Source organism: Anomaloglossus baeobatrachus, chromosome 4 (assembly GCF_048569485.1).
Source record: "Anomaloglossus baeobatrachus isolate aAnoBae1 chromosome 4, aAnoBae1.hap1, whole genome shotgun sequence".
In the NCBI taxonomy this organism is placed as follows: Eukaryota; Metazoa; Chordata; class Amphibia; order Anura; family Aromobatidae; genus Anomaloglossus; species Anomaloglossus baeobatrachus.
Window position 1 is genome coordinate 680,672,453 of NC_134356.1, and position 14,508 is coordinate 680,686,960.

The following is a 14,508-nucleotide window of genomic DNA, read 5'->3' on the forward strand; positions in this document are numbered from 1 at the left end:
TGTGTGTGCAGGTAACTATTACTGTGCAGAATTATTAGGCAACTTAATAAAAACCAAATCTATTCCCATCTCACTTGTTTATTTTCCCCAGGTAAACCAATATAACTGCACAAAATTTAGAAATAAACATTTCTGACATGCAAAAACAAAACCCCAAAAAATTAGTGACCAATATAGCCCCCTTTCTTTCTGATGACACTCAGCAGCCGACCAGCCATAGATTCTGTCATTGCTTGATCTGCTTACAATCAACATTGCGTGCAGCAGACACCACAGCCTCCAGACACTGTTCCCAGAGGTGGACTGTTTTCCCTCCCAGTAGATCTTACATTTTATGAGAGACCACAGGTTCTCTATGGGGTTCAGATCAGGTGAACAAGGGGGCCATGTCATTATTTTTTCATCTGTTAGACCTTTACTGGCCAGCCACGCTGTGGAGTAGTTGGATGCATGTGATAGAGCATTGTCCTGCATGAAAATCATGTTTTTCTTGAACGATACTGACTTCTTCCTGTACCACTGAAGAAGTTGTCTTCCAGAAACTGAAAGTAGGTCTGGGAGTTGAGCTTCACTCCATCCTCAACCCGAAAAGGTCCCACAAGTTCATCTTTGATGATACCATACCCATACCAGTCCCAACCTCCACCTTGCTGGCGTCTGAGACGGAGTGGAGCCTCTGCCCTTTACTGATTTTTTATCTCTACTGACGTTTTATCTTGCGTTTCTTGGTCAGAGGTGGTGGTTTTTCAGCCTTCCTTACCTTGGCCATGTCCCTGAGTATGGCACACCTTGTGCTTTTAGATACTCCAGTAACGTTGCAGCTCTGAAATTATGGGCAAACTGGTGGCAAATGGCATCTTGGCAGCTTCACGCTTGATTTTCCTCAATTCATGGGCAGTTATTTTGCGCCTTTTTTGCCCAACACGCTGCTTGCGACCCTGTTGGCTATTTTCCATGAAACGCTTGATTGTTTGGTGGTCATGCTTGAAAAGTTTGGCAATTTCAAGACTGCTGCATCCCTCTGCAAGACATCTCCCAATTTTGGACTTTTCAGAGCCCGTCAAATCTCTCTTCTGACCCATTTTGCCAAAGTAAAGGAAGTTGTCTAATAATTAAGCACACCTTATATAGGGTGTTGATGTCATTACACCGCACCCCTCCTCATTACAGAGATGCACATCACCAGATTTACTTAATTGGTAGTTGGCTCTCATATGAGCAAAATACTCATTTGCCTAATAATTCTGCACACCGTGTAGGTGATGTCACAGCTCACCTTCTTCTCCTATATAATGACTATAACACCTTTATATACAGTAGATAACACAGAATCCACTTTTGTGAATACATTTTCCAGTTTGGGGCTCCCTCTTGTGGTCAGTGCTGGCGGTGCAGTTGATTTGTGGAATGAAAGCCACACACCTGTAGAGGACTGGCAATCAGGTATCTCAGATTGGGCTATATAGCTGAGTAGTTTTCTCCTGTTACTTGCCGGTGCTCAATGGATATCCTGTGTGTTAAGGACATTCTGAACCCAGCCCTGCTATCTACCAGAACTCTTCTCAGATAAGTTGGTCTTGTACATCTGCTTATTGTTTCCACTTTCTTGTTTTTTTCTGCTTTGATACTAATGCTTGATTCCTATTTTGCCTGTCCTGTGTGGAGTTCCTGGTGGAGTTGGATCATTCCCTGCTGAGAGTGTCTGTGTACTTAGGTCCATGATTCTGCAATGTATTGTGTTTTGTCATGCTTGGTATTAATTCAGTCCCTCATCTATATTAGTGATTTTTGATCCCAGTAACATAAGAGTTCTGACATAGTGGGGGAGAGGCCATTTGGTCTCAGGGTTTTTCCATATCAGACGTGCTGGTATTTATTAGGGTTTTTCCGGTTGCAGACAGTGCTCCTTCCTATCCTTTCCTATAAAGATAGTTTGGGCTTCACCTTTGCTGAACCTTTTTTTTTATCTTTGTATTGTATTTTCCTATATCACCGTAGTCTTTACATATGGGGGGCTATCTATATCTTTGGGGATTGCTCCGAGACAGATTAGCTTTCTTATATTTCTATCTGTTAGAGTATTTAGTTCTCCGGCTGTGTCGAGACGACTAGGTCATCGTAGGCTCGTCCCACAGCTACTTCTAGTTGTGTGACAGGATTAGGTCTGCAGTTTGTTAAGTTTCCAGCCACTCTGGTTACTTTTTGAGTTTCCGCATTTTTTGATCCCCCCTCGGTCCCTGAATCATAACAATCCACCATTCACAATAGGTGATGTCACCAATCACCTCCTCCTCCTGTACAATCACAGACAACAGCTCTGTATACAGTGGATAACGCAAGATCCACCATTCACAATAGCTGATGTCACAGCTCACCTCCTCCCCCTACTGTAGAATGACTGATAACACCTCTATGTATGGTACATAAGGCAGGATCCACCATAACCAATAGGTGATGTCACAGCTCACCTTCTCCTCCTGTGCAAGGACTACTAAGACCTCTATATGCAGTAGCTAACACAGTATCAACCATTCACAATAGGTGATGTCACAGCTCACCTTCTCCTCCTGTACAATGACTAATAACACCTCTATATACAGTAGATAACACAGGATCCACCATTCACAATAGGCAATGTCACAGCTCACCTCCTTCCCACTCAATGTACTTTGAATAGGTAATATAGATATTCTCTTATAGAAGTCAGTCACTAAGCTCCTCTCTAATATCCAAATGACCTCTCTATCTGGAAATAGCAGTTAGTGGAATATGGCCACCTGCCTTCATCATGTGAATTTAAGTGTAAAAATAGTATAGATGATGCATTTGCTTTAAGATTCCAATCAGTCTACACATCTGCAAATATACAGTATATTACACTACAGTAAACATTAATATACTTTATCTTATGAGAATAATATTATTTTAATCTATTTTTCTTTCAACCTTTCTCTACAGAGCAGAAACTGAGAGGGGTTTATCACGGAAACATATAATCGAAGGTGATTATCCAGCATCTCATCTATATATACTCTACAAAGGGTGCAGTATTATAGTAGTTATATTCTTGTACATAGGGGGCAGTATTATAGTAGTTATATTCTTGTATATAGGGACAGTATTATAGTAGTTATATTCTTGTACATAGGGGGCAGTATTATAGTAGTTATATTCTTGTACATAGGGGCAGTATTATAGTAGTTATATACTTGTACATAGGAGCAGTATAATAGTAGTTATATTCTTGTATATAGGGGGCAGTATTATAGTAGTTATATTCTTGTACATAGGAGCAGTATTATAGTAGTTATATTCTTGTATATAGGGGGCAGTATTATAGTAGTTATATTCTTGTATATAGGGACAGTATTATAGTAGTTATATTCTTGTACATAGAGGGCAGTATTATAGTAGTTATATTCTTGTATATAGGGACAGTATTATAGTAGTTATATTCTTGTACATAGGGGGCAGTATTATAGTAGTTATATTCTTGTACATAGGGGCAGTATTATAGTAGTTATATACTTGTACATAGGAGCAGTATAATAGTAGTTATATTCTTGTACATAGGAGCAGTATTATAGTAGTTATATTCTTGCACATAGGGGCAGTATTATAGTAGTTATATTCTTGTACATAGGGGCAGTATTATAGTAGTTATATTCTTGTACATAGGGGCAGTATTATAGTAGTTATATTCTTGTACATAGGGGGCAGTATTATAGCAGTTATATTCTTGTACATAGGGGCAGTATTATAGTAGTTATATTCTTGTACATAGGGGCAGTATTATAGTAGTTATATTCTTGTACATAGGGGGCAGTATTATAGCAGTTATATTCTTGTACATAGGGGCAGTATTATAGTAGTTATATACTTGTACATAGGAGCAGTATTATAGTAGTTATATTCCTGTACATAGGGGCAGTATTATAGTAGTTATATTCTTGTACATAGGGGCAGTATTATAGTAGTTATATTCCTGTACATAGGGGCAGTATTATAGTAGTTATATTCTTGTACATAGGGGCAGTATTATAGTAGTTACATTCTTGTACATAGGGGCAGTATTATAGCAGTTATATTCTTGTACATAGGGGCAGTATTATAGTAGTTATATTCTTGTACATAGGGGCAGTATTATAGTAGTTATATTCTTGTACATAGGGGGCAGTATTATAGCAGTTATATTCTTGTACATAGGGGCAGTATTATAGTAGTTATATACTTGTACATAGGAGCAGTATTATAGTAGTTATATTCCTGTACATAGGGGCAGTATTATAGTAGTTATATTCTTGTACATAGGGGCAGTATTATAGTAGTTATATTCCTGTACATAGGGGCAGTATTATAGTAGTTATATTCTTGTACATAGGGGCAGTATTATAGTAGTTACATTCTTGTACATAGGAGCAGTATTATAGCAGTTATATTCTTGTCCATGGGGTCAGTATTATAGTAGTTATATTCTTGTACATAGGGGCAGTATTATAGTAGTTATATTCTTGTACATAGGGGGCAGTATTATAGCAGTTATATTCTTGTACATAGGGGCAGTATTATAGTAGTTATATACTTGTACATAGGAGCAGTATTATAGTAGTTATATTCCTGTACATAGGGGCAGTATTATAGTAGTTATATTCTTGTACATAGGGGCAGTATTATAGTAGTTATATTCCTGTACATAGGGGCAGTATTATAGTAGTTATATTCTTGTACATAGGGGCAGTATTATAGTAGTTACATTCTTGTACATAGGGGCAGTATTATAGCAGTTATATTCTTGTACATAGGGGCAGTATTATAGTAGTTATATTCCTGTACATAGGGGCAGTATTATAGTAGTTATATTCCTGAACATAGGGGCAGTATTATAGTAGTTATATTCTTGTACATAGGGGCAGTATTATAGTAGTTATATTCTTGTACATAGGGGGCAGTATTATAGTAGTTACATTCTTGTACATAGGAGCAGTATTATAGTAGTTATATTCTTGTACATAGGGGCAGTATTATAGTAGTTATATTCTTGTACATAGGGGCAGTATTATAGTAGTTATATTCTTGTACATAGGGGGCAGTATTATAGTAGTTACATTCTTGTACATAGGAGCAGTATTATAGTAGTTATATTCTTGTACATAGGGGCAGTATTATAGTAGTTATATTCCTGTATATAGGGGCAGTATTATAGTAGTTATATTCCTGTACATAGGGGCAGTATTATAGTAGTTATATTCTTGTACATAGGGGCAGTATTATAGTAGTTATATTCTTGTACATAGGGGGCAGTATTATAGTAGTTACATTCTTGTACATAGGAGCAGTATTATAGTAGTTATATTCTTGTACATAGGGGCAGTATTATAGTAGTTATATTCTTGTACATAGGGGCAGTATTATAGTAGTTATATACTTGTACATAGGGGCAGTATTATAGTAGTTATATACTTGTATATAGGGACAGTATTATAGTAGGTATATTCTTGTACATAGGGGGCAGTATTATAGTAGTTATATTCTTGTACATAGGGGGCAGTATTATAGTAGTTATATTCTTGTACATAGGGGCAGTATTATAGTAGTTATATTCCTGTACATAGGGGCAGTATCATAGTAGGTATATTCTTGTACATAGGGGGCAGTATTATAGTAGTTATATTCTTGTACATAGGGGGCAGTATTGTATTAGTTATATTCTTGTACATAGGAGCAGTATTATAGTAATTATATTCTTGTACATAGGAGCAGTATTATAGTAGTTATATTCTTGTACATAGGGGCAGTATTATAGTAGTTATATTCTTGTACATAGGGGCAGTATTATAGTAGTTATATTCTTGTATATAGGGGGCAGTATTATAGTAGTTATATTCTTGTATATAGGGGCAGTATTATAGTAGTTATATTCTTGTATATAGGGGCAGTATTATAGTAGTTATATTCTTGTACATGGGGGACAGTATTATAGTAGTTATATTCTTGTACATAGGGGGCAGTATTATAGTAGTTATATTCTTGTACATAGGGGCAGTATTATAGTAGTTATATTCTTGTACATAGGGGCAGTATTATAGTAGTTATATTCTTGTACATAGGGGGCAGTATTATAGTAGTTATATTCTTGTACATAGGGGCAGTATTATAGTAGTTATGTTCTTGTACATAGGGGCAGTATTGTAGTAGTTATATTCTTGTATATACGGGCAGTATTATAGTAGTTATATTCTTGCACATAGGGGCAGTATTGTAGTAGTTATATTCTTGTACATAGGGGCAGTATTATAGTAGTTATATTCTTGTACATAGGGGGCAGTATTATAGTAGTTATATTCTTGTACATAGGGGCAGTATTATAGTAGTTATGTTCTTGTACATAGGGGCAGTATTGTAGTAGTTATATTCTTGTATATACGGGCAGTATTATAGTAGTTATATTCTTGCACATAGGGGCAGTATTGTAGTAGTTATATTCTTGTATATAGGGGCAGTATTATAGTAGTTATATTCTTGTACATAGGGGCAGTATTATAGTAGTTATATTCTTGTACATAGGAGCAGTATTATAGTAGTTATATTCTTGTACATAGGACCAGTATTATAGTAGTTATATTCTTGTACATAGGGGCAGTATTATAGTAGTTATATTCTTGTACATAGGGGTAGTATTATAGTAGTTATATTCTTGTACATAGGAGCAGTATTATAGTAGTTATATTCTTGTACATAGGGGCAGTATTATAGTAGTTATATTCTTGTATATAGGGGGCAGTATTATAGTAGTTATATTCTTGTATATAGGGGCAGTATTATAGTAGTTATATTCTTGTATATAGGGGCAGTATTATAGTAGTTATATTCTTGTACATGGGGGACAGTATTATAGTAGTTATATTCTTGTACATAGGGGGCAGTATTATAGTAGTTATATTCTTGTACATAGGGGCAGTATTATAGTAGTTATATTCTTGTACATAGGGGCAGTATTATAGTAGTTATATTCTTGTACATAGGGGGCAGTATTATAGTAGTTATATTCTTGTACATAGGGGCAGTATTATAGTAGTTATGTTCTTGTACATAGGGGCAGTATTGTAGTAGTTATATTCTTGTATATACGGGCAGTATTATAGTAGTTATATTCTTGCACATAGGGGCAGTATTGTAGTAGTTATATTCTTGTATATAGGGGCAGTATTATAGTAGTTATATTCTTGTACATAGGGGCAGTATTATAGTAGTTATATTCTTGTACATAGGAGCAGTATTATAGTAGTTATATTCTTGTACATAGGAGCAGTATAATAGTAGTTATATTCTTGTACATAGGAGCAGTATTATAGTAGTTATATTCTTGTACATAGGGGGCAGTATTATAATAGTTATATTCTTGTACATAGGAGCAGTATTATAGTAGTTATATTCTTGTACATAGGAGCAGTATTATAGTAGTTATATTCTTGTACATAGGGGCAGTATTATAGTAGTTATATTCTTGTACATAGGGGCAGTATTAAAGTAGTTATATTCTAGTACATAGGAGGCAGTATTATAGTAGTTATATTCTTGTACATAGGAGCAGTATTATAGTAGTTATATTCTTGTACATAGGGAACAGTATTATAGTAGTTATATTGTTGTACATAGGGGCAGTATTATAGTAGTTATATTCTTGTACATAGGGGCAGTATTATAGTAGTTATATTCTTGTACATGGGGGCAGTATTATAGTAGTTATATTCTTGTACATAGGGGGCAGTATTATAGTAGTTATATTCTTGTACATAGGGGCAGTATTATAGTAGTTATATTCTTGTACATAGGGGGCAGTATTATAGTAGTTATATTCTTGTACATAGGGGCAGTATTATAGTAGTTATATTCTTGTACATAGGGGCAGTATTATAGTAGTTATATGCTTGTACATAGGGGGCAGTATTATAGTAGTTATATTCTTGTACATAGGGGCAGTATTATAGTAGTTATATTCTTGTACATAAGGGGCAGTATTATAGTAGTTATATTCTTGTACATGGGGGCAGTATTATAGTAGTTATATTCTTGTACATAAGGGGCAGTATTATAGTAGTTATATGCTTGTACATAGGGGGCAGTATTATAGTAGTTATATTCTTGTACATAGGGGCAGTATTATAGTAGTTATATTCTTGTACATAAGGGGCAGTATTATAGTAGTTATATTCTTGTACATAGGGGCAGTATTATAGTAGTTATATTCTTGTACATAGGGGGCAGTATTATAGTAGTTATATGCTTGTACATAGGGGGCAGTATTATAGTAGTTATATTCTTGTACATAGGGGCAGTATTATAGTAGTTATATTCTTGTACATAGGGGGCAGTATTATAGTAGTTATATTCTTGTACATAGGGGCAGTATTATAGTAGTTATATTCTTGTACATAAGGGGCAGTATTATAGTAGTTATATTCTTGTACATGGGGGCAGTATTATAGTAGTTATATTCTTGTACATAGGGGACAGTATTATAGTAGTTATATTCTTGTATATAGGAGCAGTATAATAGTAGTTATATTCTTGTACATAGGAGCAGTATTATAGTAGTTATATTCTTGTACATAGGGGGCAGTATTATAGTAGTTATATTCTAGTACATAGGAGGCAGTAGTATAGTAGTTATATTCTTGTACTGAAGGGATAGATTTCACATTTACTAATTTATGGGAAAAATCTGCACCAAAATTGCATAAAAACCACATAAAAAAGTGGTAAAAATGCAGTTTTGTACAGTTGCATTTTTCTGTGAAGAGATGGAGCATAGTGGAGAAATTTGTACACCCAATACTATATGTGGGCACATACCCTTATGGTAAAGTTTCTTGACTTTCCTGTTTAACCCTGTGATGATCATACAGGAGGGAGAGCATGTTGCTGGCAGAGCTTAGTAATGAGTTTCTCCTGGATACTGATAGTGAAGTGATTGGCACGGCGCACCTTCGTTGCCCCCAGAGAAATATGAACCCTAAGCGTGTGGAAAGTTCATTCTGGCACAGTAAAGACGCATTGTAATATATTCAGTTGGCTTAGGAGGACAATGGCTGAATCTGCTGGAATGGTGACAACCAATTTTATGAGCCATGAATGTGTGCAATTATCAATTCACTTCCCCCTCTCCTCTTAGCAGCTCATAAAAATGTGCTTACCTCCGGAGATAACTCAGGAGAAGGCTCCTCCCCGACTGACGAGAAGACGGTGTTTCTCTGATGTGTGATGGGAAGGACATATGGAATCTACTGTAAATCAAATGTAAACCCTATTGGATTCAATGAAAGTCAGCGCATCTGTCTCTACTGACCTAGACAGTGAAACAAACCTACCTGGATGACAAAATCCGGGACATCATTGTAGAGGGGTTGCTTAATTATAAGACAACATCTCTTAAAATGTTGAACCCTTGTTCCTGTTCCTCACTCCTGGAAAACAGCTCATGTTTCCAAGGATAAGTATCATGGGAATATGTAGTGACAGGTTAGGGGCCCCTAGGTTGGGCCTCAGACTTGAGACCCTGCGCTGTCCTTTACCTTTGAGGTATGCTTGATGGTAACCAGGTCCAAGCCCCCAACGTGGCCCTAACTCCTAATCGGGGCCTGATCTTATTACCCCTCTTCTTTACCCTTGGGATAAGTCAGAAAACCCAAACACAAAACGACACAGACAAGGGAAAATGAAAACTCGTACACACTGCACTCAAAACACACAGGGGAGACCATATGTGTGCAGGGGAATAAAAAAAAAGGGAATGAAGTAACTCACAACAGGGGAACATTCACACCACTCAATATAGCAACAAAGATCACCATCAGCAGGTTCACCAATGAGACCGGTATCACAGAAGTTGAAGCTATAATCGGCACTGAGTAGTGAGATCCAGGATCTTATATAAAAAGTAGATGACTGACTGGCAATTGGCAACCTGAGCTCTTGCAGAGTTCCCCCAGTCAGCAGGAATTAACTTCTGTAGGACTGAGTAAGGACTGAGTCTATGAGTTTTCATTTTTGCTGTCCGCACACAACTTTTTTTTTAAGCTGCGTTTTTGAGCTTAAAAAAAAAATGGACATGTCAATTCTTTCCTGCGTTTTTCTACGTTTTCCCCCCCATGCAATGCATTGGAAAAACGCAGAAAACCGCAGAGATCAAAAACGCAGCAAAATGCAGCCAAAAACGCATCAAATCGCGGTAAAAACGCATGCGTTGTTTGCCGCGTTTTTTTGCCGCGGGTGCGTTTTTGTGCATTTTTAGCGGCCAAAAACGCACAAAAACGCAGCGTCAAAAAAACGCAGCGTGTGCACATAGCCTAACAGAGCACAAAAAACAGCCGATGCCCAGCTCTGGCTGAACAACTAGGAGACATCAGGCGTCAGGCTCTGCAGTGTGAACAGAACCCAACGCCGCCATGACACCTAATAATTCTGGAGCTAAACACCACATGACAATATGCCCCAACTGGTTAACAATTCACCTTCCTGTGAAATGTTGTATTACATGGATGTATAGCCGATCATGTAATACAAGTCTACAGCAATTGAACCAAACAACTCTCATTTTTGGGTTATAGGTGGTAACTAGTAAAGGGTGAGCGTGCTTGTCTCTGCCTGGTACTCAGCCAAGTTTTGCGGGTGCTCGGGTGTATTGTTTGTGAAACATCGAATGCTAAGCACAGGTTCACATAACTGAATGATGGGAGCTGTCACCACAGGGAGAGCCACTTGTAGTCTCTGAATACATCTCACTGCGGGTAAAATGTTTTTGGATGTAGCGTGCCCTAAAAAAACATAAGTTCTGTATACGACTGGTTGTGTGTGGATGAAGAGCCAAACTGACCTATCATTGACTTCCATTATACTCGTTACTCAAATTGAGCTCGTCCAAGTGTCTGACCTGCTTGGCTCAAGTAACAAGCACTCCAGCATCATAGCGTTCACTCATCATTGAGTACCGAGCATTGTACTGCTCGCCCATCACTACATATTGACATCTAAATGAGATTTGGCAAAATACAACATTTGTGGAAATCCAAGATGGGTCCATGACCAATCTCCAAAGCAATGGCTTGCCAGTGAACTTTTGAATCTTGATTTTGGGCTTCCAAACTTTGTTTTTATTGATATACTTCTTCTACATATCAATGGGGGCAAAAGATTGAAGATTTTGATCTCCAATACAGATTCTGTACCTGGTCCCATAGACACCCGGGACCAGGTTTTTACAATAACATATACACCTCTCTAGCTTTTCCTCAAACATTTATATGAACCATGGTGTTGGGTGTCAATTACATCCGAAGGAGGTGGACTTTTGTAGAGCCCTACCCAGGTGCCTAAAAGCGGGGTGGCTGGGCATACTGTCCACAGATGGTTCAAACCAATCAGTACCAATAGAGATAAGAGCAGAGTAATGCGGGCTTCACACGGCACAATCTATCGTGTGATTGCACGAGCCATCGTACCCGCCCCCATCGTTTGTGCGTCATGGGCAATTAGTTGAGCGAGAAGGTGAGTATTTCTGCTCGTTCACCACTGTCACACGCTACGATATATCAGATGATGCCGGATGTGCGTCACTACCGACGTGACCCCGACGACATATCGCCCGATATATCGTACCGTGTGACACCCGCATAATACCTAACAAATAAAAAAGGTAAGGGAGTACCTGGCACATGACTTATTTCTTCCAAAGACAATACTAAGGACCAGGGGGCATACACTGCGAGTGGAAGAAAAGCGATTCCGGCAGTTAAATAGGAAAGGGTTCTTTACAGTTAGAGCAGTCAGACTGTGGAATGCGACCACAAGAGGTAGTAATGGCAGATACTATAACAGCTTTTATATCAGGGCTGGATGATTTCCTCAGTACACACAACATTGTTGGTTATAAGTGACTTAGGGACAAAATGTAGAACTGGTGGAAGAAGGTTCAACTAGATGGACCTAGGTCATTTTTCAACCTAAGTAACTATGTAACTATATAAACAGTATGGTAGGGGCAAAATGATCAATGAGTACCAAAACCAGAGCCAGAGATTAACCCAAAAACCTTTATCCTAGAATCTTCCAACCAAACCACTAAAAGTGCAACTGAAAATAATCAGCAGGGAACAAAAGAAAAGCGCTAGTTTAAATATCCCGCTCACTGCTTCAGTATTTCACAGTACATGTTGGCATTCATGGTTCCATCAATGATCTGTAACTTCCACAGCCGTCAGCGCTTAGGCAGCCCCAAACCATGACACTTCACCACCATACCTGACTGTAGGCAGGACACACTTGTATTTGTCCTCCTCACCTAGTTGTTGCCACACACGCTTGATACCATTTGAACCCAAAAAGTTTATCTTAGTCTCATCAGACCTCAGGACGGCTCCAGTAATCCATGTCCTCAGTAACTTGTCTTCAGCCAACTGTTTGCAGGCTTTCTTGTACATCATCTTTAGAAAAGGCTTCCTTATGGGACAACAGCCATGCAGCTGTCTGAGTACTGAAGAGGCGGACCTCCCCACCCCTGTAACCTTTGCAGTGTGCTGCGTATGGTCTGAGCACTGACAGGCGGATCTCCCAACCCTGTGAGCTCTGCAGTGTGCGGCGTATGGTCTGAGCACTGAAAGGTGGACTCTCCACCCCTGTAACCTCAGCAGCAATGCTGGGAGCACTCATACGTCTATTTTGAAAAGTCAATCTCTGGATATGACGCTGGTCATGTGATTCTTTGGTCGATGATGGCGAGGCCGGTTCTGAGTGGAACCAGTCTTGTTAAACCGCTGTATGGTCTTGGCCATCTTAATGTACACCAACAATTAAATTTTTCAGCTTCTCAAAGAGTTATTTAACATAAGGTGCCATGTTGATCTTCCAGTGACCAGTATGAGAGAGTGTGTGAGCGAAAACACCAAATGTAACACCCCTTTCCCCCATTCACACCTGACACCTTGTAACACTAATGAGTCACATGACACCGGGAAGAAAAATTGTTAATTGGGCACAGTTTTGCCATTTTCACTTAGGGGTGAACTCACGTTTGTTGCTAGCGATTTAGACATTAATGGCTGTGTGCTGAGTTATTAGGAGAGCACCAAATTTACACTGTTATACAAGCTGCGCACTGACACTGCACATTGTATCAAAGGGTCAGATTTTCAGTGTTGTCCCATGAAAAGATATATTTACAAAAATGTGAGGGGTGTACTCACTTTTGTGATCTACTTTTCAAACTAAGATGTACAAAGGACATTAGATTTTGGAGGACACAAATGATTGAGAGAGGATAGGAGCTAATTGGCTTCTTAGGTGTCTTTGGGATTCCCATCTTGACCTCCCTCCAATGCCTGACGTCTCAGTTAGGCATGAGAGTGGGAGGTTATCCTTCTGGGATTTACTCTTCATAGCTCTAATCTCATTGACTGACGAAATCTATAATTGAGAGACGTTTAATGAAAACTGTTCTATTAACGCTGCTGCTCATTTCGTCGTTTCATATTGCTCTTTTCTGTCTCGACCTTCTGAGCATTTTTAATTGATCTCTCCTGCCCACCAGGTCTCCGGGGCTCTCTGGAACGGCTGCAGCTGGAATATGTCGATATTGTATTTGCAAACCGTATGGATGCCAATAGCCCAATGGAAGGTACATTCATCTTTCTTCTGCCTCCTCCTTTTTCTTGTTTACGATGCCTCCTTCTGTGTTATAGTACATTTTTGATGTTTCTATCCAATTATATTGAGGATAACTTGCAGATCAGTGGCTTATCCAGGTATATGTAGACAGAAAACCCGTGTGGTAATCATCATGTTGGTAATTTTTGAATAGTTTAAAAGTAATGAGCTAAACAAGCCAAGTACCAATAGTATAATTTGTGAAATGTCCCGCATATGATGTGAGCATTATAAGGCACTGAGCTGAAGAACTGGAAAGATCATGAATATTCAGTTCCTAGCCTCCTTCCTATCCTCCTTTCTTCCCTACTTCCTTTCCTCCCTCCTTCTTTGCCTCTTTCCCTCCTTCCTTCCTTCTCTCCTTCTTTCCTTTCCTCCTTAATTCCCTTCTTCCTTCCCTCTCTCCTTCCTTCCTTCACTCCTTCTCTCCCTCCCTCCTTCCCTCCCTCCTTCCTTCCCTCCTTCCTTCCCTCCTTTCTTCCTTTCTTCCTTCCCTCCTTCCTTCCTTCCCTCCTTCCTTCCCTCCTTTCTTCCTTCCTTCCTTCCCACCTTCCTTCCTTCCCTCCTTCCTTCCTTCCCTCCTTCCTTCCCTCCTTCCTTCCCTCCTTCTTTCCTTCCTTCCCTCCTTCCTTCCTTTCTTCCCTCCTTCCTTCCTTCCCTCCTTTTTCTTCCCTCCTTCCTTCCTTCCTTTTTCTTCCCTCCTTCCTTTCTTCTCCTTCCCTCCTTCCTTTTTCTTCCCTCCTTCCTTTTTCTTCCCTCCTTCCCTTCTTTCCTCCTTCCCTCCTTCCTTTTTCTTCTCTCCTTCCTTAC

The 14,508-nt window shown here is 38.8% G+C and overlaps 1 protein-coding gene across 1 annotated transcript in view; it reads left to right on the forward strand.

Annotated features, from left to right (window-relative positions):
- The window catches only part of KCNAB3 (potassium voltage-gated channel subfamily A regulatory beta subunit 3), a 119,202-nt gene that overhangs the window by 73,360 nt on the left and 31,334 nt on the right, over positions 1-14,508 (forward strand). The window contains exons 7-8 of the mRNA XM_075346707.1: positions 2,959-3,002; positions 13,583-13,669. Of these exons, the coding sequence (XP_075202822.1) occupies positions 2,959-3,002; positions 13,583-13,669 (131 nt within the window). The remainder of the gene's footprint in view (positions 1-2,958; positions 3,003-13,582; positions 13,670-14,508) is intronic.